Source organism: Nothoprocta perdicaria, unplaced genomic scaffold, assembly GCF_003342845.1.
Source record: "Nothoprocta perdicaria isolate Ctin4 unplaced genomic scaffold, notPer1 scaffold_182, whole genome shotgun sequence".
In the NCBI taxonomy this organism is placed as follows: domain Eukaryota; kingdom Metazoa; phylum Chordata; class Aves; order Tinamiformes; family Tinamidae; genus Nothoprocta; species Nothoprocta perdicaria.
Window position 1 is genome coordinate 113,277 of NW_020455005.1, and position 25,654 is coordinate 138,930.

The 25,654-nt window shown below is 37.6% G+C and overlaps 1 protein-coding gene across 1 annotated transcript in view; it reads right to left on the reverse strand.

The window, feature by feature from the left end:
- The window catches only part of AFG1L (AFG1 like ATPase), a 60,407-nt gene that overhangs the window by 22,497 nt on the left and 12,256 nt on the right, over positions 1-25,654 (reverse strand). The window contains 5 exon segments of the mRNA XM_026036621.1: positions 11,997-12,055; positions 15,026-15,125; positions 20,075-20,205; positions 22,618-22,719; positions 23,358-23,409. Coding sequence (XP_025892406.1) covers positions 11,997-12,055; positions 15,026-15,125; positions 20,075-20,205; positions 22,618-22,719; positions 23,358-23,409 — 444 coding nt within the window.

A 25,654-nucleotide genomic window follows, 5' to 3' on the forward strand; every position in this document is an offset into this window, starting at 1 on the left:
TCCAGTTCTGGGCTCCCCAGTACAAGAGGGATGTGGAGCTGCTGGAGAGAGTCCAGCGCAGGGCTACCAGGATGATCAGAGGCCTGGAACATCTGCCCTRTGAGCAAAGGCTGAGRGAGCTGGGCCTGTTCAGCCTGGAGAAGAGGAGGCTGAGGGGGGACCTGATCAGCGTGTATAAATACCTCAAGGGAGGCAGTGAGGAGGAGGGGGGCGGCCTCTTTTCAGTGGTGGGCAGGGATAGGACTAGAGGAAATGGCTTCAAACTGAAGCATCGGAAGTTCCACAGGAACTTAAGGAAGCATTTCTTCACTGTGCGGGTGACAAAGCACTGGAACAGGCTGCCCAGAGAGGTTGTGGAGTCTCCTTCTTTGGAGATCTTTAAAACCCGCTTGGATGCAGCCCTGTGCCACGTGCTCTAGGTGACCCTGCATGAGCGAGGTCCTCTGAGGTCCCTTCCAACCTTCAGCATTCTACGATTCTATGATCTTTACTCAAAGCATGAGTCAAAAATGTGACAGAGAAGCTGTGCACAGCGTAGAGATGCAAAAGTTTCTCCTTTCAAGGGCTTAGTATTGACAAAACTGGCCAATGAGTTTTTCTGCATCTAGATTGATGTGTAAACATTCACTTAGCTGCATCACAGGCATGCAGAGGGTCACACACTAGTTTAAACATTGCATACTGCCCACGTGAAGACCTAAAGTATTAGTTTTACAGAAAAAAAAGGGTATATGGTTGTACAGTATGGAGAACCTAAACACTGTGAAATGAAATACTGAGCATCACTGTACTGATGGTGCATATCCAAGTACCAAAATGAATCTTCTCTCCTGTTTACAGACATCAATTACTCCTTCATGAAGAAGAATTACTTTTTTTTTTTTTTTTTTAACTTTTCTTTTTTTTTTTGTGGCATGTAAAAAACCATAATTGGAATTACACACAAGTTTTAGTTTCTGTCTCCATCTTCGGACTAACTTCTCCATCATTGGGCTGATTAAACCCTACAGATGTGATTACATCCTCACACTCACTAATCACTGCCAGGGAATCCTAATCAGCAGCCAAAGAACTTTAACTGGAGTCCTCAGATTGTTAGCACTTAATTGTCAAAGCCACAATTGTAACTATCGGTTTCTATTTTTCAGATGGATATTTAAATCCTCAGATTCATTTATTTGTGCTAACCTTCTACTTTTCATTTGAAATAACTATTTAAGAACACAGCTATAGCTAGACTAATCTGTCCTAGTGGAAGCATACASAGTTTCCAAAATACTTGCTATTCTATGGAGATATTTCAAATCTGACTTCTTACCCATTCAATTCAAATACATAAAATTAATTAGTCATGCAATTTATTTTGAAGCAATTGATGTACTTATGTATACAAAGAACAAATACAATTACAAATTTGAAAACACAATTAGCAAGTTAAAGATATGACATGCTCATGCACTCATTTTTCACTGATGTGCCAGAAAAACTTTCTGTTTCAGAAGGAAAAAAGACAAAACTTTGAGGCTCTATTGATAAAAAACACCTCAGATCATAACAATCTTCTGAGCAGAAAATTGGACTTTTTTAAGTATATCTATGACATTTAGTTATTAAGTACAGATGCATATAAAAACATTTTTCTTCCTGTAAGCACTTCCAGCATTCCTCGCATTCTGCATTCAGAAGTGGAAGGTATCAAAATGCTTTAAATACTCCAGTGATTAAAAGAAACAACCTGGCAGGTGGGTAAGTGGAAAAGTGAAGATTCAAAAGCTTAAACAAAGCAGTCAGTTATCTGGATGACCTGGAAGTTCTCATCATATTTCCCACATGTAACAAAAATTCGAGATGTCAACAGATAAGTGAACAGTCTACGTTAGACACCGCACAAAATGCAGTGTGCATGTCTGAATTCCAAAATTGTCATCAGGTCATGACTTTTGCTACTGCAGATGAGTAATGCCCCTTAATATTATTTCAGATCACTGCAAGTAAACCCATCAGTTGCCCTCTGCTCTGAGTTTTAACGTACCTCAAACAAGCTAAAACACAAAGCCAACTGTTGGCCCACTGGAGCAAGCAAACAGTCTGAGGACCCCAGAGAGAAGATGTCAGTGGGTGTAGGAGGCTGAGATAAAGGTTAAGAGCAACTCACCTTGGTATTTTTACCTTAAATCTGACACTTGCTGAGTTTTCCCCAGCCATTCAGACTCCTGTCCAACCAGGCACCTACAAATGAGGTGGGGGCACTGGATATGGGGTATCAAATACACTTTCTGTGCAAGCAAAGAATATAGTCCTACCCTCAGGTATACAAAGTCGTGGAATTAAAAAAAAAAAAAAAAAAAAGTCTTCTGATTCAGTCTCTCCTGACAATACGTACGAAGGATAAGGATATTCCTTTACTATTTCCTGATGGAAAGGAAGGAAATTGTTCACTGGCAGTCATTCTCACACATTTACCTCTATCATCTTGCACTGCGCCACAGGCAGTGGGCACACTGTGGGAGCCTTCGGCTTGCCAGAGAGGAAGAGTTCCTCAGGGAAAGTCCGCTAAGCCATTAAAACATTTTCATTTTTCGTTAGTTGGCCCCACCTAGCGTCAGGTTAGCACCTAGGATTTTGTTTCTTTAAAATTCTTACTCAAGTGATCTCAAAAAAGAAAAAGGAGGAAAAAAAAAAAGGGTTCTGCACTCAAAGGTTATAATTACTATGGATGTTTTYCCAAATCATACATATCTGGTAAAACAAGAAACCTCTCAAGCAGAAWACGCTGTGCACAAGGAGGAACCTGCTTCCCAACCCCCGGAGCCCACTCAAGGCCTTCCTATCGGCCCAGCCTCACAGTGGGCAGCACATGAGGATCCCCAGCAAGTTCCTGAGCCTCACGCTGCTCTCGCTAGAGGCAAGAGGCAGCTGGGTGCTGCACAACCTGCCGAGAGGAGCTTCAGAAACCCTGCCACGTGGCCATGRTCTCCTCTCCCTGCCTCCGGCTCGCGCGCTAAGTTCCCCAAGCCACCACTTTGAGGCAAGTGTGTYCCAGAGGCAGCACCTTCCAAGGGCTGCTCATTTTGCCTACGCTTAAAATTGCCTCTGTTGAAAACAGACTAAGTCGTAGCACACCTGGTGTTTCACTTTGTGTGAATCACAGAATCACAGGATGGTTGAGGTTGGAAGGGACCTCCAGAGGTCATCCAGTCCAACCCCCTGCTCCAGCAGGGACACCCAGAGCACGGGGCACAGGGCGGCATTCAGGCGGGTTGGGAAGATCTCCAGAGAAGGAGACTCCACAGCCTCCCTGGGCAGCCTGGGCCAGGGCTCTGGCACTCTCACAGGGAAGAAGTTCCTCCTCACATGGAGATGGAGCTGCCTGTGTTGCAGCTTGCACCCATTGCCCCTTGTCCTGTCACTGGCCACCACTGAGAAGAGCTTGGCCCCTTCCTCCCTACATTCCCCCTTCATAAACTTACACATGTTAATCAGATCCCCTCTCAGCCTTCTCTTCTCCAAGCTAAACAGGCCCAACTCGCTCAGTTTCTCCTTCTTATGATTCCTTAYGAATCATAAGAATCCAGGTGTAGTGAGGTGGGGAAGAGGCATCAGCAGGTATTTTGTGGTATAGAAAACTTGGTCTGAGCACTGTTGTTGGGTACGTGGACAATTTTTGTCTTCCTGCTCAGATGTTGTTGAAACAGTAGACTTAAAAGAAAATGTCAATGAATCCTCACAAGCACTATACATGACCTCTAGGGTAATTAGCAATCATTCAAAAGCAACAAGACTAAAATGTTCTATTCTTTATTACTGTCAGCTCTTATCTTGATCAGCATTTTAATAAAGATGGTTCATTGCTAAGACAGTTTCATGAATCAGTCATAATTACATTCTGACACACAGTGAATAGTAAAGCAAAACTAAATATCACTTCATCAACCTTTCTAACCTTTATGCAAGTATTAACTGTAAATAATTTTTACACAATCTTACAACAAAAAATCTGCATATTTCTTAGCCTTGTACATACCCTACCCTAACTGAATTTCTTGTGACCTATACCTGAAGAACAACAACAAAAACACACACAGACAATCAGGCATAATTATTTAGTCTTCTGTGATACTCAGGTGTTGCTATTCACAGATCAGATCAACTTCAAGCACAAAAGCCTATTTGCTCTGCAAAATAGTATGCTGATTCAAAGGGTTAAACATCATTACTTTCTTTACAGTCTCTTCCCCCATTTTTCATTTCTGGAAATACTGAAATATTGAAAATTGCCACAGTAGCCTTAGACATACTGTGCATGTTCCAACCTAAAAGCTGGTAAGGCAGGGAGTAAAAAACCCTTTGAGGAGAACTTTCAAAATATCATCTAAGATGCTGGAAAATATGAATAAACCTAATAATACCTGTGCTAATTTTGGATGACACAAGCAGATTTTATTTGGGAATTGCCTTTAAAATCAACTTAGGAAGAGCAGAAACTTCTGCAAAATGAAATACTGGCAAATAGAATTTTAATACGAATCTATGTTTTATACTTGCGACAAGAACACTTCCCAATCTTAAACTTAGTAATAAAGCATAGAAAATAGAGGTGAAATTTAGCAGAAGTTGCAAAAATTCACATTATAGTTTAGAAACTGTTTTATCCCTGCTACCACAAGGAACACATGACTGATTGTACAATTTTTCTATTACTTATTTTAAAAGTACCTATAAACCAGTTATCACCCAAGAAGAAAACAGTTAATTTGTGCAACAATCATTTAAGGAAAAAGCCAAAGAGTCTAGAAATGTACTGTTATATGAACAATGTTTCAGATATCCAAACAAAAAAGGAAAGACTTCAGGAGGTGCAAATGTGGTTGTTCTGAGACAAGTGGTTTCTCCTTTCTCCGGTCAGGGAGCAGAATAATGGCAAAGACTAAATCAATGTATTTCTTGTTGCACAGAGAACATCTCTCTCCCCATCGCATATCACTTAAACAAAACAACTTCCTCACAGAAAAAGTTCAAATTAAAAAAAAAAAAAAAAGCACTATGTAAAATTCACAATTTTGTTAAGAACCAATAGCAGCTCTAATTTTCAATCTTCTAATAAACAACTGTGCTGTCCTGCAAAAGGAGATGCCAAGAGCCAGCACTGAATTATAAGTCAGCATTTCATCAACTACAGGTCAAATTCATCCCCAGCGCCCATATTTTGGAGGAATTTCACCCTCGGTGAAGTTAGCTGGGCAGACTTCGCTCTTGGTTTTTCTTCTTAACGTTTGGTTTGTATTTCTTTTCCCAGTATTAGCCTTTGCTCCTGCCAGAGCTGTTGGCAGGCAGGGAAGGAGAGGGGAAAAAAAAAAGTAAAGCAGTATTGATTTACAAAACTGGATTTCCCAGAAAAAAAAAAAAGGCGGCGATTAAGATCCAAACAAAGGCTAAAGATGGCTTACGCTTCGCTCTGATGAGGTCCACTACCTCATTACCAACAACTGAGAACTTGTGATGCATTTTGTTTCAAGGGAATCCAGAAGTCCTTGCTGGAGAGCAGGCTGGGGGGCGCATTCACTCCCTCYGGGGCACCCCCATTATGTGAGCAGTATAAAACACTGCCTTTATGCTGCCAGCCCACAATGACTCTTCCTACATCAAAGCGTTTTCRCCACTTGGGTTTCTTCTCCCCCCCAAATTTATTCAAGCCAAGGGCAGGGAGACAACAATTCATACGCGCTAATTACACCTAATTATCTATTCCCTTCCCCCCCGCTGTTTTCCAGCGGCTCCAACCAGTGTTATTTGCTATCGGGGTTTCTCACAACCTCCCCTTGCCCTGTCCGGCCAGCTCGACAGCAAAGCCTTTGAAGCAAACTGTTGTGGCTTCTTAGAATTTTAACAATATAAGGTTCAACTCAAACTAAATAATTCTATTCTTGGTTTTTGACACGTTTATGCGTTAAATATGAAGGCCTCTTGGTTAATTTGGCAAATCCCTCACATCTCTTCCTAGCGAGAACTGCTGGTAGCAGCTTCTCTTGTAGGAGCTTCTCCTCATGCTTTCTTTTCATGATCTAAATGAAATGTTTATTGGATTAAAGTTCTTCTCTGCAGACCTCCACGGTGGCCGGTGACAAAGAGCTTAAAAGCCTTATTAATTGGCCCGAGCTTTGGGAGCGGGGAGAGGCAGGACCTCATTTCACATTACATCACAAGCAAATAAAACTGCCACGTGCAATTAGGCTAATTTACCCCGACACAGCAAGATTCAACTATTACATATCTATGACATACTCTGATTTACCCCTTTTTAAATCAGGGGGTGCATTAACCACGCAAGAGCTCAGGAAATCACTGCAATTAAAGGAGGGAAAAGAGAAGACGGGGAGCCCGACGCTGAGCGACAGGAGCAACCATTTTATCCTTAGGTAAAGTTTTGACCTGCACCTAAACAAACTGTCCAGGAGAGCATAATGTGCATGTCTACGTATACATGTATGTGTGTGCCAGACACAACAGTGCAAGCTAAGCAGACTGAACAGTCRAATATCTAAAGGACACACTAAAGCAGTAGGTGCATCATTAAAAAAATATATATAACAGTTCAATGCCTCTGACTACAAATTTCAAGTACACCAATACAGAAAGCTGCAGGCAGAAAGGGTTGAATACATCAAAGCTTTCAAAGCTGGCACTTGGCTTTCTAAAAAGAACCTTTTGTTAGCTAAAATTTGTGAATTATTTCGCAATAAAACTACCCATAACTGAAAGCGTGTTAAGTACAAAAATAATTGCAACCACAATATATTTTATGTGTTTAATTAGATACACTTCTCAAAATGAGTATTTCTACTGGTTGCAGACAGAGGGAGAACAAGACAAAACGCGTCTTCTACCGAAGGGTTTGCTTGGTTACATACTAAGAAGGAAAACAAAAGGCCCAACATCTTCAGTGATGAAAAAGTCGATTGATAGGCAAAACCATCACAATATCAAAGGATTAATCCCAGCAATTCTGACTCAGGTGACAGTTCACAGGGGTCAGAGTGGCTGACACTGACCTCAAAAGCAGGTTTTAACTACTGAGCGCCCTGCGAGCGGCTGGGCTATCACACCAGCAGAATGGGGCAAGCTGGCAAATCAATTCCAACAAGGAGATGACTTTTTATTTCTATTTGTTTATTTTAAGAATTGGCAGATCCGCCCACCAAAAATCTGTGTGTTTCTAACACAGGTGGCTGGACAAAAGCTGAATACACAATCAAAGATATTTAAATCTACCAAGTGTCTTGGTACAAAATTAACACCCACACATTTCCTTTAAGGACAGTTCCAAGCAGTTTTAAAGATTTTAAATAAGTATTTTTCATTACATATTCATGCATTGAAAATAAATTACTGGGAGGTAAAAATATTTTTAACTTTCTCCATTTATTGCTTTGTAAGAAAGTGTATATTTTAATTAAAACTACTCTGAGAAAGACAATAAAGAGAAAACAGCATACATACACAAGGCTGTGTATTTGRAAGGAGTGTACAACATTTACCGCTGTTAGTCACTTTAATGAAGTAGTCTGAAAATAAGTAACACTTTGCTTGCTAATAACAGAAGAAAATAGTTAAGTCCACTACAGGAAGCTTACAATAAATTTATGTCTTAATGATAATGTCTGTATGAAATTTATCTTCTGTTTAAGCAGTATTCAGGTAGCCAAAGCTAAATATTGCAAAATTGTACAACTTAAGCCCTAAATCCTTCTGCCTTTCAGTCAAAACTTAGTGTAGTGTAAGGTTGACTGCATGAAAAAAACTGACAAAATGCTAAAGTTACGTAATTAACATTTTGACTTCACTTGCCATTTAAAAGAATACATGCTACAGTTTCAATAAACTATTGAAAGCTCAAGAATTGGTAATATAAGCTGTAGTTTACACACATCAAATTATTTGAGGAGCTTTCCTTCCCATAGCTCCACAGGATTAAATGTCACTGAACTAGAATAAGGATTTCAGAATATATGACAGTTAATGCAGATATCTATATTAAATGTCTGCAAAAATTAAAGTGTTGCCAAATTACAGACAAACCAACAAATTAAAGCTTGCTTACTCCTATTTGAAGAATTCACGTTAGGTGACTTAAGATGTATGACTCCATTTATAAGTTATCTATAAAATGTGTAGAAAGCTTTTGTATTTTTGCATCATTTACACGAGTAAATTTTTGGAGGATTTCTGTTCCAAGCACCTTAACAAATTAGCCGTTTTATTTGTCAGGAACAATGTTTATAGAAATCACTTAGAATTTCCATCTAAACTTACTTTAAAGCACTCAGAAAGCGATGTTGCAATATATTAAAAGCTCAGTCTGAAGGAATGGAATTTTATTGCCATTACAGAAATAAAACAATTTCCTTCCTGGCACAACACGTGTCCAAAAAGCAGCATTTATGAAACTGCATGGAGTGCAGAAGCAGTCCTCTCTATTRCAGAAACCAAGCCCATTTATAAAGAATATTCTGTCCTAAAAAAAAAATCTAGCTGCTACTATGAGTTAAAAAAAAAATTGAGAGAGTTTCCCCCATTTATGTAAACTAATACTTTAAGTTACATGAGGAGAGTCACCGAAAAAACAGGTGTCTACATGTTTAAGATTTTAAGAGATTTGAATATCTGGGAGAGGTTCAGAATTGAGGAGAGGACGTCATGCACCACTGGTCCTTCCCACTACACAGACAGGCTGTTACATGGGAAGCTTTTATGCAGCCTTTWAACTGCATAAAAGTACAGTAATATGCAGAAGTAGAAAGGGAAAGATTTAAGCATAACATCATATATCGAGGAACTACTTGTTCTATTTATGAAAKGAATACAAATGCCTGAAATCTACGCTACTGGAAGTGAAGTGTCTCTTAACAGAAAGTGGATGCTTTGCATTCATCACATATAAAGGAATGCAAAGTTCCTGCATTGAACTTGAACTATTTTTAGTGCTAAAGCCTTATTTTAAGATTTAGGGTGACAGCAGTTATCTTCTAAAACAAGCACACAAACAAGCAAGACAAAACCTGCCCCAGCACCAGAACAAAACAGCCAACAGGAGGCTCTGAATCTGGAGAAAACTAAAACCCAAGTTAGTTGTCAAAGTCACCTCAAGGAAACAGGGTAGAATGACCCCAGGCCAGACACGCACCTCGGAAGGAGCTGAAGGGTACAGAACATAGGAAGACAAATATTTGCAAACGCCTAAAGCCTTTTCTTGTGATGTTACTTTAAAAGTTATCCAAGGCTGTTTTTTTTTCCCCTTAATGCCTATTTTTGATGTGTTGAATTCAAAATGTAGATTTGGAAGTTGTTGTTACTCTAAATATCTTGCCAATATCCTCAGGTTACCAATTAAGGGCCAAGATGCATTTGTTGATAAGCTTCTCCTGATCTATTTGGTGATAAGCTTCTCCTGATCTACTCTACATGCGTTATGTTTTGGGAAAAACTTATTTTTAGAAATATTTATTAAGGTGGCGGTAAGGGCAAATGCACTTAGAGCAGTGTTAAAACACAAAGAGGCAAGGGAAAAATAAAAACTGAAAGTAATCTTGAATTTTAGATAGGCCCTTGAAATAGAAAGCTGAGTAAGACCTTATTTCTCTCTTCATTATTATGGTAATTTTTGGGTATCCCTAGTGTGGGCTGTGCTACATTGCACTTCGTTTCCCACTATTTCACCTTTAATCATGGCTTTAAAAATCAATTCACCTTTAAGGTTTCTCTCAGCATTCTGTGAATTCTGTGAATGCTGAGAGAATGTGTTGTGAAGGGATTCACAACATCCCTTCTTAAAATTTTCATTGTTTTCTCAATCCTGATGAAAATTTATGGATATAAATTCCATTTCGCATTTTTTTTTCTTCTGTTAGCCAAACAGAAGAGACAGGCAAACTGCAAATAAGCATCGATAATAGATCTTCACTAAGTCTGTCAATCAGTTTGTAAAAGAACTGTATGTTAATCAAGGAAGAAAGTTAAGAGTCAACAAGGAAAAATATATAGAAAAGACAACTGTCTAACAGCAAGGAAAAGAAAGAACTGCCATGGAAGCTGACTGAGCATGATGCTGCTTTTCAAAAAGCAAAAGCCTCCGAGACTATCCGTATTCCTGAAAACACTGAAACTCTGCTCAGAACCTATCTCGCGTTTGACACAGCTGGCTAAAGAATAAACCCTTTTCAAGATTCGGAAGGGGAGATGGTTGCTCATTTAGTTTGTGTCTTTCACTTTTCTAAAGCCACCCAGATAAGAACCACSTTCTCCCTGACTTTATACACAGCCTTTCTGAGATACAAATATTGTCATATTCATTGTCATTGGTGTACTAACTTCAAAACCTGTTAATGGCTCATATGTTAACATCAGATGGGATTTTCTAAGGTATTTGAGGCAATTAAGCAGTCTTATGATTCCACCATGGCCCACTGAAAGCCCAGGACACTTAACTACTTCAATGCTGACCACCTTAGCAGCAACAGCCAACCAACATGATGGTTCTGCAAATTTTCCCTAGTCTAAACCTCCTCGAAACTTCCAGCTTCCCTTTCTTGGATATTGCTGCAGTCTACTTTAGTATTACGCATTTATGCTGATAATAATATTGTGAGGTAAGGAAATGCTGTCATTTCCATTTCAGATGTCATGTCAAGGCAAGCAGACCAGCACACAGGAGATGTGTGCTAACCCCACCAGCTGCAGGCTAACCCTGAATAATCTAACAATACAAGTATAGTTTGTGAATTAAAAATATCTGTGACTTGCCCAGAATAAAAAACACGAGTTCAGCATATGTTCTTTTAAATAGCAAAATAAACACTGATCATATTATTCACATTTAAATAAGATGCTCCATTTTTACTCTGAAGGAAGTAATTATAAAGTTTGCAGCCTGCGACGCCACAACACGCAGACTCCAGGCAGCTTGTTCCAAGACTTGCCAGGCATTATCCACAGTCTCACAAATACTCACGCAGCAAGTGATGCACAGGAATGGTCCTCAAACCTGGGCCCACAGAGTGCTGGCCAGGGGCTGCAGGAGGCTGCAAGACTGCTCGACACCTCTCTCATTAACACATATAGAGTAACAAAGAAGAAAGACTCAGAAACAAGAGGTTGACATTGTCTAATGCCAGCCAGCAGAACATCCAGGGCATGAAGAGAATGAAATAAGGCCGTGGTTCTTCTCTGCAGGAGCTCCTGCAAGCTGCATGGGTTGAACTACAAGAAGTTCAAGGAGGGTTTTCAGCTTCTCTTTACATTGCCTACCTGCAACTCTCTCAGTTGGGCTTATTGCTTGACTAGCCCTTTCACCAGACTTGGCCATCTTAAAGAGATGGGAAAGATAAGCCTAAATGGAAAGGCAGAGTGAATTCTTTGTTTAATGTAATATATTAAGTAGACAAAGTATCTGAAAAAAATACTGTAAAATACAGCATGTATGTATATTGTGATACTCTGATTTTATTTACTGTAGAACTGAATAACTAAAATCTGCCTAGGTGAAGTGATCATACTCTTTTTCTTCTTAAAAGATAATAATAAAAAAGGTTTTTAAAGGTTTATAAAACAAAGTTTTATAATAATAAACCTAAGACATCCATTAATGCCAAACTAGAACTACTGCAGGAATACTACAACACCACTTGGCACATAGATAGTAGTAAGAAAATCCCATCTAAACGAACAAATCCTACTATTCTTAGTCAAAAAAAAAAGAAAAAGAAAACTTTTTGTCAAAGTAAATGTTCTGCTTTTTGAGATACACTCTAGAATGAGTGTATCTCTAGAATTCTAGAGCAGAGGACTTCCTTTTTTGTCCTATCTCCAATTATTTTTGCCTCAAACAGTTAAAACCTGGACATATTATCTGAAAACTACTATCAAAATAATCTTGTATAAATCTCTAATTTATTAATAAAACAGGTAAAACTGAAAAGTATTTAGCATGTGACTCTCCTTACCTTCAGCACAGCTATGAATGGTACAAAATTAGCTCTCTGAAGCCCATTTTTATAGAGGTCTAAAAGAAAAGGGGGAAAAAAAAAAAAAATCAGTAACTGTTGTTTTACTTCGCCTTATTAACAATGCCAGCTTGTCTTTTAGCCTGGGAAATAAAGCTGGGTTGCTACAGAGGGATAAATAAAAGGGAGAGAAAGGAGAACTTAAATTGGATTTCTGTTCTTTTGCCGCATAAAAAGTCATTACACTCTTAAGGACGAAAGGAATATCCAAAGAAAGTCTCAAAAAGGCAGGAAGCAAAGGAAGACCAAGTCTCTAATGAGACATAACTGCTTTTAGAAGGAAAAAAATACAAAGGATAGCATCTGTTTTAAAATAGGATATAAAAAGTATAATGTTATGTATACAATTATATGGTCAAAACGGTGCAATTGCTAAATCCCCAGTACGTGGTCAACATGAGGGTTGCAAGGGGTAAGAGGGGAAACATAACTTGAACTAAAAACAAACTGAACTTCTAAACTTGGTATTATCTCTATTCAGTGTGCTGTAGTTAAGTCTTTTTACCTTTAGCAATTCTGCTGCATACAATCCTTTTCCAAAGCAAGAAAAAGAGTCTTCCCGAGGGCAAACAAAAACTAAACAAATACATTAATTTAGGCAAAACTGGTCAAAACATAGGCTCAGTACAAAAAGCATGAGGATGTTATGCAACAAAACAGAGATTTGCGCTTAAAACCATATTAATAAAAACAATTTGCAAAGCAACATTTTATATCTTATTTATCTCCACATTTTATACAGTTTAAGTTCCCTTTGCTAGAAACTACTTAGCTTCCTGATAGAACAGCAGAATGACTTCCCTCATTGACAGCTTTATCATTCAAGCTGCACGATCTGCTTCAATATTCCTAGGAAGCCTTGGGAAAAGGCAGGAGGGTAGCTACTGCTGATAGGGAAAATAAACAGGAGAATAGAGACAGCTGGCTATAAATCTCCATAAAAATTCCCTACAAAAAGTACAGCAGATGATTAACACCATAATGCTCAAAAACTACAACTAGGTTAAGCTTCCCATGCTCTGATAATACGTTGTGGTGGACAAAGGATACAGTTGTGCTTGAGAAACCAAACCAGCCCCTACTAAATGGTTTGCAGGAGCATGGATATGCAGAAATGTTCAGGAAAAATAATAGTGRATCTGGTTGTGAACCTTAGTTGATAAAAAAGCTGCAGGAAGCCACATGGCATTTATAGCTCTACAAAAATCACTACAGGTACAAAAGCAGTCATTGATTGCACTCTTACTTGCAAAAAAATAATGAACATGGAACAGTACTGTAAGTTTGGGTTTTCTTTCCCACCTTACAGTAACAAGTTAAAAKAAAATATTTTCCTTTATTGGAAAACCTTTTAAGATTAGTAAGAAAGTTACTTTTCTTGCTTCTTGAAAATAAGGCTATGATTTTTATATCATATCCCTATTTTGTGAAGATGAGGAAAAAAGATACTATAGTTTGGGTGGAGAAAAAAGTCCAGCATTCATCAAACACTGCAGCTCAGCACTTCCCCTCATATTCCACTGCAGTAGAAATTAAATATGATTAAGTGTGTCAGCAAAGACGATCAGGTGGCTACAACTGCTCTAATGAAAACATCTTTTTTTTTTTTCTCTTTGTATCCACAGGAAGTAAATCTGCTGAATATAATCCTGAACTTTGATACAAAATACTGCATTAACCCAACACCTAACCTGGGGGGTTTTCAGATGTACTCCATGAGCACATGGAATGTGGATGGAAAAGGGGTAAAAACAGGCAGTGACCAGTGCCTGGACTGCAAGGTCCAGCTCTAGAGATGCCTGCCTTAACTTTATCTCCTGGGTAGCTAGTAAAAGTAGATGTCTTTCAGATTSACAAACTAACTTTGTAACCTCCCCACCATCAACAGTAGTCACGAAGTGATGCTTTAAATGAAGATGTGAGACACAATCCCCAACCCGTGATAAAAAAACGTATTTCCTGAACTTTGAAGAGCCAAAAAACACAATGATGGTGCTCATCTGGGTAAGGCATCCATGTCAGGTTTACCTGCAGAAGACCCACCTATGGCAGCTAATGATTTCAACTTGTTTGCTTAAGCAAGGAAAATAAATGAAAACAAAATGATGTTTGGGGTTTTCCCCCACGTTATAGTAACAAGTTACAATAAAGTATTTTCTTTTATTGGAAGAATTTTTAAGATTACTAAGAAAGTGCATTGTAAAAGCAATGATGCTCTTCTGCCAAGTTAATTTACTGTAAGCCTTCACCATTTTATAACACTGCAGATTYGTTTCCAAGCGTTTGCCAAAAAGCTGCACACAATTCATCCAATAATATACTGTTGCCTGGTTAAACCCACATAGAGACCTGGGGGGAGGTGGCAGGGGGATGTTATAAAAGGATCTACCTATTTATCCACCCTTTATCTAAAAATATTATTAGAAACGGAAACAACTCTCCACCCAAGCACTTCCCACTGAGCGATCTCAAACCAGGCTGTGAGAACGGCGTCCTGATGAGGGGCAGGTTTCTCCCTTGAACTGGTGGATAAAGTATGCAAGGCAAGTCTCCTAGCTACTGACCAGGGGAAGGAATGTACTCTGTCTCATTTCCCCTCTCTTCTGCTCAATATGATCTTTGCCTACCCTGGAATACACCCAAGGCAGAGGCAGTTTTTCACTGCTCCTTTACTCCCCAGTCCCCAACACCCTCCCCACTGGTTTGGACAGAGTACAGAAAACTGGAAAATACAGAAGGACAGGGTGGGAAACATCTCTGGATTGCAGAGGAGAGAGGTCTGTGATGTAGCGCAAACCCCTTCTTCCTTAAGGACAGGAAAAAACACGAGGCATAAGTGGGAATATGTCAGATTCTTAAGGAGTCGAGAGTTTGTTAGCACTAAATACTGGATGATTTTTGTAAGACTGCTTTGTAAGAAACGGAGATTCATTGTATTTGGATAATACCAGCAGCATGTTTGTTTTTACCTTCTGGCGGCCTGTTAGATGTTGCCACAACGACAACCCCGTTTTGGAACAGATTTTCAAAAAGCTGTTTCAGAATCATGGCATCAGCAATGTCAGTGACCTATGAAAGACAACACATTTGTTTTATCTTGCTTTCAGCTTCTGCCGCAATAGAGCTGCAAGTGGCTTTATAGCTAGGGAAAAAAACCGCTCGTTAGCGAAAGCCGAAAAGAAAGATTCTAATTATTGCTTGGGAAGAACAAAAATAAAAGGGATAATTAATAAGCAGTGAATGCACCACAGTCTTTTAAAACTTGCCTGCTCTTTAATACAGAACTCCACCATTTCTTTCCCAATTGCTAAATGATTCCATGTTAACTTCTATTATAAAACTACAGGTGGGAGACACAGAGAACAGACCTAAACATTTAAGAGACCTAATTAATTACAAACAACATGGGGGGAAAAAAAAAGAGGAGACCCAGAAGGAAAATAGACACCGGCTGTTTTACATTTCCATTACCTTTGAGGCAAAGGTTTGCAGAGGTGAATTTAAATGGTTACGGGACTTCAGAAATAAAGACAAGTAGCCAACTACACATAATCAGCTGCTGTTGAAAATAGAATGATATGACATAGATACTATTGTGTGATTGTTGCAAAAAACAATTCAACAGATGGCCCATCACAAAAATAAGCAATTTCATTGTTCTTTTTAAGTGCCTTCTATTACTGTCCATGAATAATCAAAAGGCACGGCAGTCACTTCCAGCACAGTCAGCCTCTTCTAACCTTCAGGCGCAAAACGCTACTAAAACACAAAAATGGGTGGGGCAAGCAGTACTAAAAAACACTATAAGCGATAAGGTAACATTTCTTGAAATATCCAAGTTGAGCTTAACTAACTTGTTTTACCGCACCAAGAAATAAAAAGGCGAAACAGAAAACATGATGGAGGAACGAGCACATAAAAGATCTGTCTGAACAGAGACGTTGTTACAGGAGCAATTTAGATTTTACAGGAGTTCACCAGCCGAGCTGAGCGTTCCTAGGCACGAGGCCTCCCTCCTATCCTTACTCTTGTTCCCCTTGCATTCTCCTTGGTTATTACACAGCCACTTGTCGCATTTTGACTTACCACGACCCCAGGTCTGAAGRAGGAAATTTAAATATGTGCAGTTATATGCATTCATGACACACAAAAGCCTGATGGACTGCTCTGCCTAGGCCAGGTTACATACATATCTTAATGATGCTCAAGCTAGATAAATACTTTAATCAGTATATATTTTYTTTTCAAGTCCCTGCTCCTCCCTTCCTATTTTTAGACAGCCTTATCAAAACAATTTAATTCTACACTAGGTCTTTGACTCCAAACCCGTTGTTGGCATTGAGCCTTTGGGGGATATACTAGGATGTAAAGACTTAGGTTACCTTTTGGACAACTACTTTGAAAGCTGTAATGTCCATGAAGAACCTTCAGTAAATACCAGGCTCCTTCTCCCTAAGATTTATTCTGTGTTGTTCTACAAAATACATTAATATGGATTATTTTTTTTTCCTTTTTCATAAATAATGCTTCCGAGGATCAGTAACACGCTCCTCAGATTTGTGCATCTCTGATCAGCACGATCTGATCTTCCAAAGCGCATGTATTGATTCACTAATGTACTACATGGCTAATGCAGCTGTGCTCATCTATTGATAATTTATTTCTCCTGAGTATTAAAATCTAAGTACTTTAACAGTTGCCTTAAAGAAAAAAATATGCACAGGATATATGCACAGGTAAAGGCAACTGAACTTTATATATCACAAAGCAAACAAGACAAGTTTTTTTAAAAGATGACAAATTATTTTGTTAAGAACATTTTTGTTTAGAAAAATGCAATAAGGCACACAAGTTTCAGAAAAACAGAAGCAGAAGAATGTTAACACTCGTGTAAAAGAAAACAATGAACGAAATTCTCTCACTAGGGAGAACCGCTATTCGATTCTGAATTGTAACATTTTCATTGTACCACAAAAAAATTAACTCTTGAAAGCACTGTCAAAAAGTAACACCCAGTTTGAGTGCAGAGAYGCAAATTTATGCTCCTTTGACCTGGTACAGTTCTGGAAGGGTAGGAGAATTCTACAACATGAGTAAATGACAGTAACTAAACCACTCTCATTCCTCTTTTTTTCCTCCCGCTGTATCCAGTGTTCATTGCAASGAGGTACAAAAGCAAAGGCTACAAATTACCAATAAGGGGAGCTTGCCAGTGGAGAGAATGGAGAAATGTCATTAGCATTTAAGAGAAAAGATTTTTATGACCTAGTGCCGCTTTCCATTGTGACTCACTTAAGTAAAWAAATAAATAAATAAAWAAATCTAATAGTTAATTTACATGTGTAAGTGCTTGAGACTCAGTCATCTGCTGATTGGTGCAGTTCCATGTAATGAATGACAAACATAAGCATGTATTATCAGTAATTAGTATTAGCACAAAAATAAGAGCCTAATTTTTATTAGAGACTTTTAATAGCCTTGCAGGTTAGTAAAACCTCTCTAAATTGCAGCCTGCTTAAGTCCAAGTGATACTGATAGCGCAGAAACGCTAACACTGCAAGATCATTCAAGTTACCAAAAGGTAGGAATTCTATTTTTGTTACCAAAACTAACACAGGCTTCAGCCATACTGCAAAAGCACAGCTGCTAATTACCTGTGTATAGTTATTGGATCGCCAGACARTAACTAGTCTCATTTTATTGGCCAACCTCTGTGTTTTGAAACATCAAAATTATAATTACAAACGGCATAATTCTAGGGTGTTTTAGGGTTTTTTTGTTTTGTTTTGTTTTCCAAGTGAGAACAGTTTTTTAGACTGGTGTAAGAGCTCTGTGGCTGGAAAACAACAAAAATGTTGCAAAATGTGCAATAACAATCAGTAAGAAGTAGCAATGCTTTTATAGCCTTAATGCTCAGGCAGGCACTGATGAAACAACTGCTTCAGAATGGTTTAATGGTTCAGAGGTTTAATACTGGCACTGAAATCCCAGCTATCAAACAGAATTTGCAAAAAGAAACATTTAATTTTTTCCCCTTTAAAATAATACTTTGGAGCACAGGATTTAAGATCTAACAGGATCTAATTTAAAAAGTACTGAAATATGTTTCTTAGTCAAAAAAGTCAAATAATTAATGCTTTTTGACAGCCTTAGGGCTGTATCTTTAACAGCATGATTCACTTCAAAATACTCATATTTCACTTTAGCTCACTTTTACAGAGGAATTTGCAACCTCAGTAACGCTTCTCCCTTTCACAGTTCTGCATTTGGTTTCCTCTGAAATACGAACACTAACACTGCTTTTTGCTAGCACTAGTACAGATTGACTTGTCTCCCTGTCTAAATTGAAAATAAATTCTGCTTATTTTCTGGTATTTGAAGGAAAAAAAAAATCAAGTGCTTCAACTAAATCTCAATAGTCTCTCTGGTATTTCCTCAGTGCACAAGCATATTTATTGCCAAGGGAATAGGAACTCTAGCTTGACTTCCCAGCTGTCAAAGTGGGCAGTAGTTTTACGTGCAAGTCAGTACTGCATGTTCTGACTCTCCAGCCCTTTCCAGTTTCAATTTAATCTAGCAATTCTTTAAATATAAGAGTGACTGAGGCTGCAGTGAAACCTGGCCAGCATCTCCATTGTGGGAACCAGGTGGAGAAGTTCAGAATTAGAAATGACTCCTTATTATCAATGGCAATTTTGTCATCGTCTCAGCTGCTCTTCCAGCCACTGCACTGGTTTAAGCCTATTTAAGGAGAAGGTTTCTTGGCAAGGGTGCTGAATTGGGAAGAAGTTTCAGGGTGATGATGCTTGATGTACCTCAGGCACGTCAGCAGGGGGAGCAGGCAACCAATTTTGGGGGAAAAGAAATTACCAGAGTCTCTCTGCTCAGAAGGGGCAAGAGGAGGGCTTGGAAACGCTGCAACACTGCTGTGTGAAAGCAGGAGACATTTAAACGGGAAAAGAGGGATTGAGGCTGTTATATAAACCTACTGCTAACAAAGATGCCCCTTTGTACCATCCAAGCATTTAATATTATGGCAGTTAACACTTCCCTTCCTCCTCACCCTCTTCAAAAAAACTTCCTGTTTCTTCATGACTCCAACTTCTCTGCRTTAGGGTTTTACATCACAAGTTTCAGGCAAAAATCTTGTCCTTGTGGACTGCTCATAAACTGGTGCACAGGCTTTAAAAATAATAGTTAGAAGATATTAATTGCTCTATCCACTGTGAATGCACTTATTAATGTTGATAATTTACAAAATACACTTTTTCTACTGTTGACAACTCAAACAGCCCTGCAGTGTCCCTCTGGACCCCAAATCTCAGCTGATTAGAGATGCCAAACATCTCTAACCTCTTTTCTGAAATACTTTCACGGGGAAGTTACATGCTTAAATTTGTAGCATGCCCTTAAAATTCATAAGTTGTATAAAGCAAATGAAACAACCACGCTGCTTGGGCAAAAAGTATTTTAACCCATTTTTACTTTTCATRTTTAATTCAATGAAAATTTCTTGAGACCCACATTAAGGTGATACAATCAGGCAGTGACATGGCAAAGGCTCCAGCAGCTCAGGGAAAACACGTAGGATGAATTTGGCAAGTCATTTCCATGTCCTTAGCTGCAATAAGCTAATGTTATATGAACTGCAGCAACAACCAGATGTGCCAATCTAGTATCAGGCCACCATCATGGTGAGCACTGCCCAGACTTACCATAAGGCAACCAGCTCAGCCCAAAACTGCTAGGGAGCATCTCACCAAATACCAAATTATCCTCTGCAGAGAGCAGGAACTATCATGATGATAAATGAACASACTATAGACAGACTTATAATAAATATCCTGCATGCTATCTTTAAAAATGTGCTATGTTCAAACCTGCAAAATTACTTCTATTCTTGAACATTCAGATGGTATTTTAAATGCTATCGCAGTTACACCAAGCGTCATATTTAAGGTTTATAAGTAATTTTATGACGTTTCCATGACACTWAAGAGTAATCTCTGATTCCTTACCTGAAATTCATCAAAACATAGCAGAGAAGCTTCTTCACTTATTTCCTCTGCTACTGGTGCAATCGGGTCATACGATTTGGCCATAAACCCTGCTTTTCGCTTTGGCAAGCTCTGCTTGAGGCGATGTATTCCTCAATTGATAAAATAGAAAGAAAAAAAATTATTTTGAAAAATGTTTAAGCGGCAAATAAAAACTTATTCAACCCAGTAAAAATGGCAAATTTAGTACAACTTCAAGAGGACATATGTTAAGTTCTCAAACATCTCCAAAAAAACTAATAAATTCAGATAACTAATAAACAGCTAATAAAAAATAAATGACAAATTCTGTAATTGGTATTTTTGTTTATAGAAATATGTAAAAAAAAAGTCAAAACGCTAAATGCCTACTTTATTTTATAAAAATATATATTACAGCTTTACCTTGTTCCAATTCGTTACCTTAATTTCAGTATCTGGTCAAAATTTGATAGTTTGTCTTAACCTCCTCTGTGAAGATCAAGAAATCTTTACAGTGTTTACAAATCAACAGCGCAATTCTGTCCATTGCATGAGCTGAGGGCATTTTTAGAGTGAATTTAACTAATTCAGATAAAGGAATACATTTATATTTTAAAACATATAATAAGGTGATACTCGCATAAAAAAGTACATACTTTATGTCATAGTACATACTTTAGTCAATCTGCCTAAAAATGAGTATTTCATAAATATGGGTCCTGCAGTCAGACCTCTATCTAGTGAGTCTCTAGCTCTGCTGAGATAAAATGGAAGTAAGAGCACAAATGACAAGAAATCTCACGAGTGACAACAAAGAAAAAAACAAGACAGCAGTAATGGTGGAAATTATTTGCATCAATAAAATCCTTCCAAGAAACAAAAAAATGTAGCTGTTACAAAACCTGTAAATCACAGCACTACCTAGCAATTCCAAACTGATTTTGGATCAAAGAATTTAGAGACAGAGAAATCTTTTTAAAATATCTAGAACTGTATCCCAAGCACTGTAAAGTGCCTTGCTGTTCCATATAAGGTCACCCTGTCAGCAAGTTTTCTGATACTTACGATCAAATTCTCTCCATCATTTTCCTCAAAATTAGTGATATATTATGAAGTCGGGCACCATGGAACAGTTCTCCCTGGCTTTTATATGATGTTTAGTTATTGTTTATTTGAACAACACAGCTTGAACTCGATCCTTGCTGTGTGACATACAGCCCTGTTTGGCTAAGACGCTTTTGGTGATTAGGTAATCACCTTGTTGTGACAGATCCAGTTGCACCAGTGCTGCAGAGAACTAACAATTAATCCTCAGCTCTCAGAGCACTCCTGCAATTCTTACAGGTACTCCCAAGACACAGACTCATCATTTTCCATTTCCTATTTTGCAAAACATTTTCCCATTCTTCTCTCAGCATTTTATTTTCTACTAAGGAAGCCAGTAACTTCCTCCAGAATCTTCATAACCCTTTTTCCATGATCAGTGTGGGTTATGTGTTCRGTTTTGGTTTTTTTATTTAATTTCATTTATCTTAAAAAAAATAATAATTAAAAAAAAACAAAAACATGAGCAGCAATTGAGACAGAAGCCGTACTTTCTTATATTTTGTATGCTCATTCTTGTATATATWTTTTTAAATTCCTTCTGATTTTTGAGTCTCTACCTTGTACTCATTCTATCTGGTTTAACGCACACTAAGTTTGTCAGTATCAGCTCCCCCTTCCAATCAAAAATTATATATATATATATCCAATATTGTATATCCAATACATCCAATACTGTATGTGCGCTTTTCCATGAACAAAAAAAAATTCTTCCTAGTGGAGAGAAGGCAGCTTTGGGGTTATCTGTGTTTTAATTAATTTTTCCATCCCCCTTAAACATCTTCTCTTTTCTMATATTTCTTAATGTACAGATCACTAGCCTCCCTTAGCAACAAAGTGAGGAACACASAAAGCATTACTAAAACCCAAAACATGAAGTAGCAACACTTGATTTTTTTTCTCTATATAAACAAAAACTTTCTAAACTTGAATGAAAAGAAATATTGAGAAAGGTGGCAATGTCTGAAATAACATAACCACTTGATAAGTCACATACAAAGTGAAGAAATGAGTCCTTGTCTCTGAATTTCAATGAAACAGAGAAAATTATGAGAAAATGATGATAATTATCTGGCCTTTGTGATAGCATTATGTTGCTTTGCACATCYATTTTATCACTTAGTTTTAAGAACTGTCTTCTTCAGATTGAGTGTAAGCTAACAGGTAACTGGAGAATGTTTAGCTAAAGAATTAATCCTAAACTTGCACCCAGTTTTCTATACCATCAGGTATACAGAAAATTTTAAAGACATTCTGCAAAAATAATATCCAGTTAACATTTATCCCAGAACAACAGAAAATGAAGTCCTCTAACTTTTTTTTTTTTAATTTAAATTCTTAAAATTACATGGAATAACATGCACAGAAGAACAAGAGGGGCTTTCTTCACAGATATCATATTTCATATAATTCTTGCAAATACCAGCGTCTGCACTTACTCTGGTGYACATCTAGCATGAAGCCATGAAAATGGACTCTCTTTTTCCTCTCTACTTCTAAGTGAGAATAGAACATGTCCATCACCATTGTCTTGCCTGTGCCTTCAAACAGACAAAAAACAAACACACACCCAACAGGTAGTTAATTTTAAAACAGTATGTACTGATTACAGAAATGATTGTTGATTCACTCTGAACTAAAAAAAATGTATTATTTTGCAGAATACGCACAAGGCCAGATTGTCTGCAAAGAAATTTTATATTTTATGTTTCAAAATGCATAGCAAACACGTTTTTATTTTATTGTTCTAAGAATTTGATCTATACAGAATTGGCCCAAAGAGTGCAAAAGAGACTCTCTCTACTTCTAAAATAATATCTTTAGTGCTTCCTTTTGAAAAGTGCAKTCTGCATTGTTGCAATTAAAATACAGTAATTCTCTTCCTGCCACCCTCCAYTACCTCCCAAATCTTTAAATCTCAAACACTGGAGAGTGGATAATATGTTTGGAAAAAAATACATACACACACACACATATATATATACACGCCAGTCYAACAGTTTCCAGACTTTTAACTGCAAGTGCATTAGATAACATATCATATTCTGGAAGAAACACAGCCTCAAAAAATAATCAATGTAATAATGCTATATAAACACAAAGCTTTGAGATCACTTGGAAGCAGAATAAGGACACATTTACATTAAATTCCACAGGAATTTATGCAGCTGAAGCTTACCAACATCTCCATAGACATAAAGACCTTTTGGAGGTTTGCTCTTTGCAAAGAGCTGCAAAACAAGAGAACAAGAATAAATACAGACAACGGGTGTAATAAAAGCAAGCACATGGCTGTGGTAACAAATAAAAATAGCTGCATTTAGCTGCCTAAGTTGGACTAGCCAGCAAAACACAACTTTGAATGAATTAGGAGCTCAGAACTAGCAAGGAATCCGAGGCTGCATCTCTGAAAATTATGAACATAAGCATATGCAAGTTTGCTAGATCTGTATAAAAATTTGACCATATCCTGCCTTAGCAGCAATGCATTTTTATCAGGACATACAAAATTACTAAATATTTCCCAATCCATCATCATCAGAACAAACTCTCTTCCTCACTAAGTCATTTGAGCAGACAGCCCTAGATGAAGAGAGGAAAAAAAAAMCATAAAATTAAGCAGTATCACAGTACTTGCAGACATATACTTTATATACCTGTTAAAGCAGCTTAAGATATATGGCTTAAGATATAAACCATAAGGATTAGGTAACAAATATGGCAAAACTGGTTAGCATTCCGAGTCTCCTTCCTCTCCACTCTAAATCTCCAATGCAGAATTATCTGTGTTTTAAAACATGATGAAAATCAATGGAATCACTGTTGAAATGTCWTTTTTCATATATGAAAAGGATTAATTTCAAAATATATATTTTATCATATTTTTTCCAGTAAGTTGCATTTATCTTGAATGAATACTGCTTGAAAATTTTTAATCTCTTAATCTTACTCAGTACAAATGCTGTAATACCTGACAGTTCAGCTTCTCTATTTTACTCAATAAATATAGATGTTTATGGAATCATTCTCATCAGCCTCATGACTATGACTCTGAATCCCTCCTCCCTCGATACCACGCAGCCACTTCCAAGTAAAATCCTAAAAAGCAACAGTTCTTAAAGAGCTGGAAATCTTAACAAAATTCTCATCAACTCATGCAGCTGAACTGACATCTACAAAGACGCTGCATCAGAGCACGCGGCTAAAGTGCTGCACTTGGGAGCTCTGTGTGCAGAGCAGAAACAGAGGAAAATTAAAATTACAACCCTGTGGCCTCATTTGGAGCTGGGTAATTGCTAAACAGCTTGAATTTAGAGCACTTTTCAAAATACAGCACTACATTTAAAGCAACGGGGAAGTTAGTCGCAAAACAATAATTACAATGTGAAAGAAAATATATGGCCAGAAGTAGGACGACGAATGTCTCAGGTCTATGTGCCTTTACAGTAGCAGTTTGCCCAGAAAATATGCAAGTGTAGTTCTCATAAAAGATCCACTCATAGATTTAATTTAGAGTTACATCAATAGGATACTCCAAAATTTATATCATCAATCTGTGGCTGAACAGGACTTCAGATGTTCTGAAACATTTCCATTAGCAGGCACGGCTGCAACTATTTGCTAGGGTTTTAAAAGCATAGCAAGACAATTTAATTGATGAACATTTTTGTGTGCCTTTATAAGAGCTTGTGCTCATTACAATTACAAAATGTCAATGTTACACAGTTAAGAAATGCAAAAAAAGAGGTATTAGATATAGATATATAAGATTTTATTTATTTTTGAGGTTAATAAGCACACAGGTATTTTTACAAGGGCAAAGTCTATTACATAAAAAGATGGCATTAAAATGAAATCATGATGATTAATGAAATGAGCCGTTTCACAAGGAGTTACACACAGAAAAACAAAAGGTTTACTAGTTTACCCGCCTTCATAAACATTACAGAATCAGAACAAGCAGTAATGCCTGCATTTTTATACAGATGTTTGAATTTTAACCTTATCATTAATTACATTTAACAATCTTGAAGTTTATCCTTTTAGGCAGAATTTATTCTCTCACCAACATCATTTCTAGGAGATATGTTAAAGAAGAAGGGATTTAGGGGGCCTAAAGGAAGAAAAACAATGGCTTGGGCTCCATAAAAGTCTAAATCAACTTCGAGCTTATTTATAAAATGGAATCAGGTTTCTGTGAAGACAGCAATTGCAAAATAATATCTAATARTTAAAAGAAATGGAGGGATTCTGGGACAAATCAGACTAGATTCTCTGTAACTGATCTTGTGTAAAAGCAAAACTTAGTGGCAGAAAAATTCTTAGCCTCGCTAAGCAAAAAAATCACAGGAAATATCCAAGGAATATCAAGGAATTACCCTAGCAAAGCTATCTTGCTTTTTATATGCTTCTGTCAGAAGTGATACTGTTGCCACTTTTAAGGCAGCCACTTCCTCAATCATGTCAGATACCACA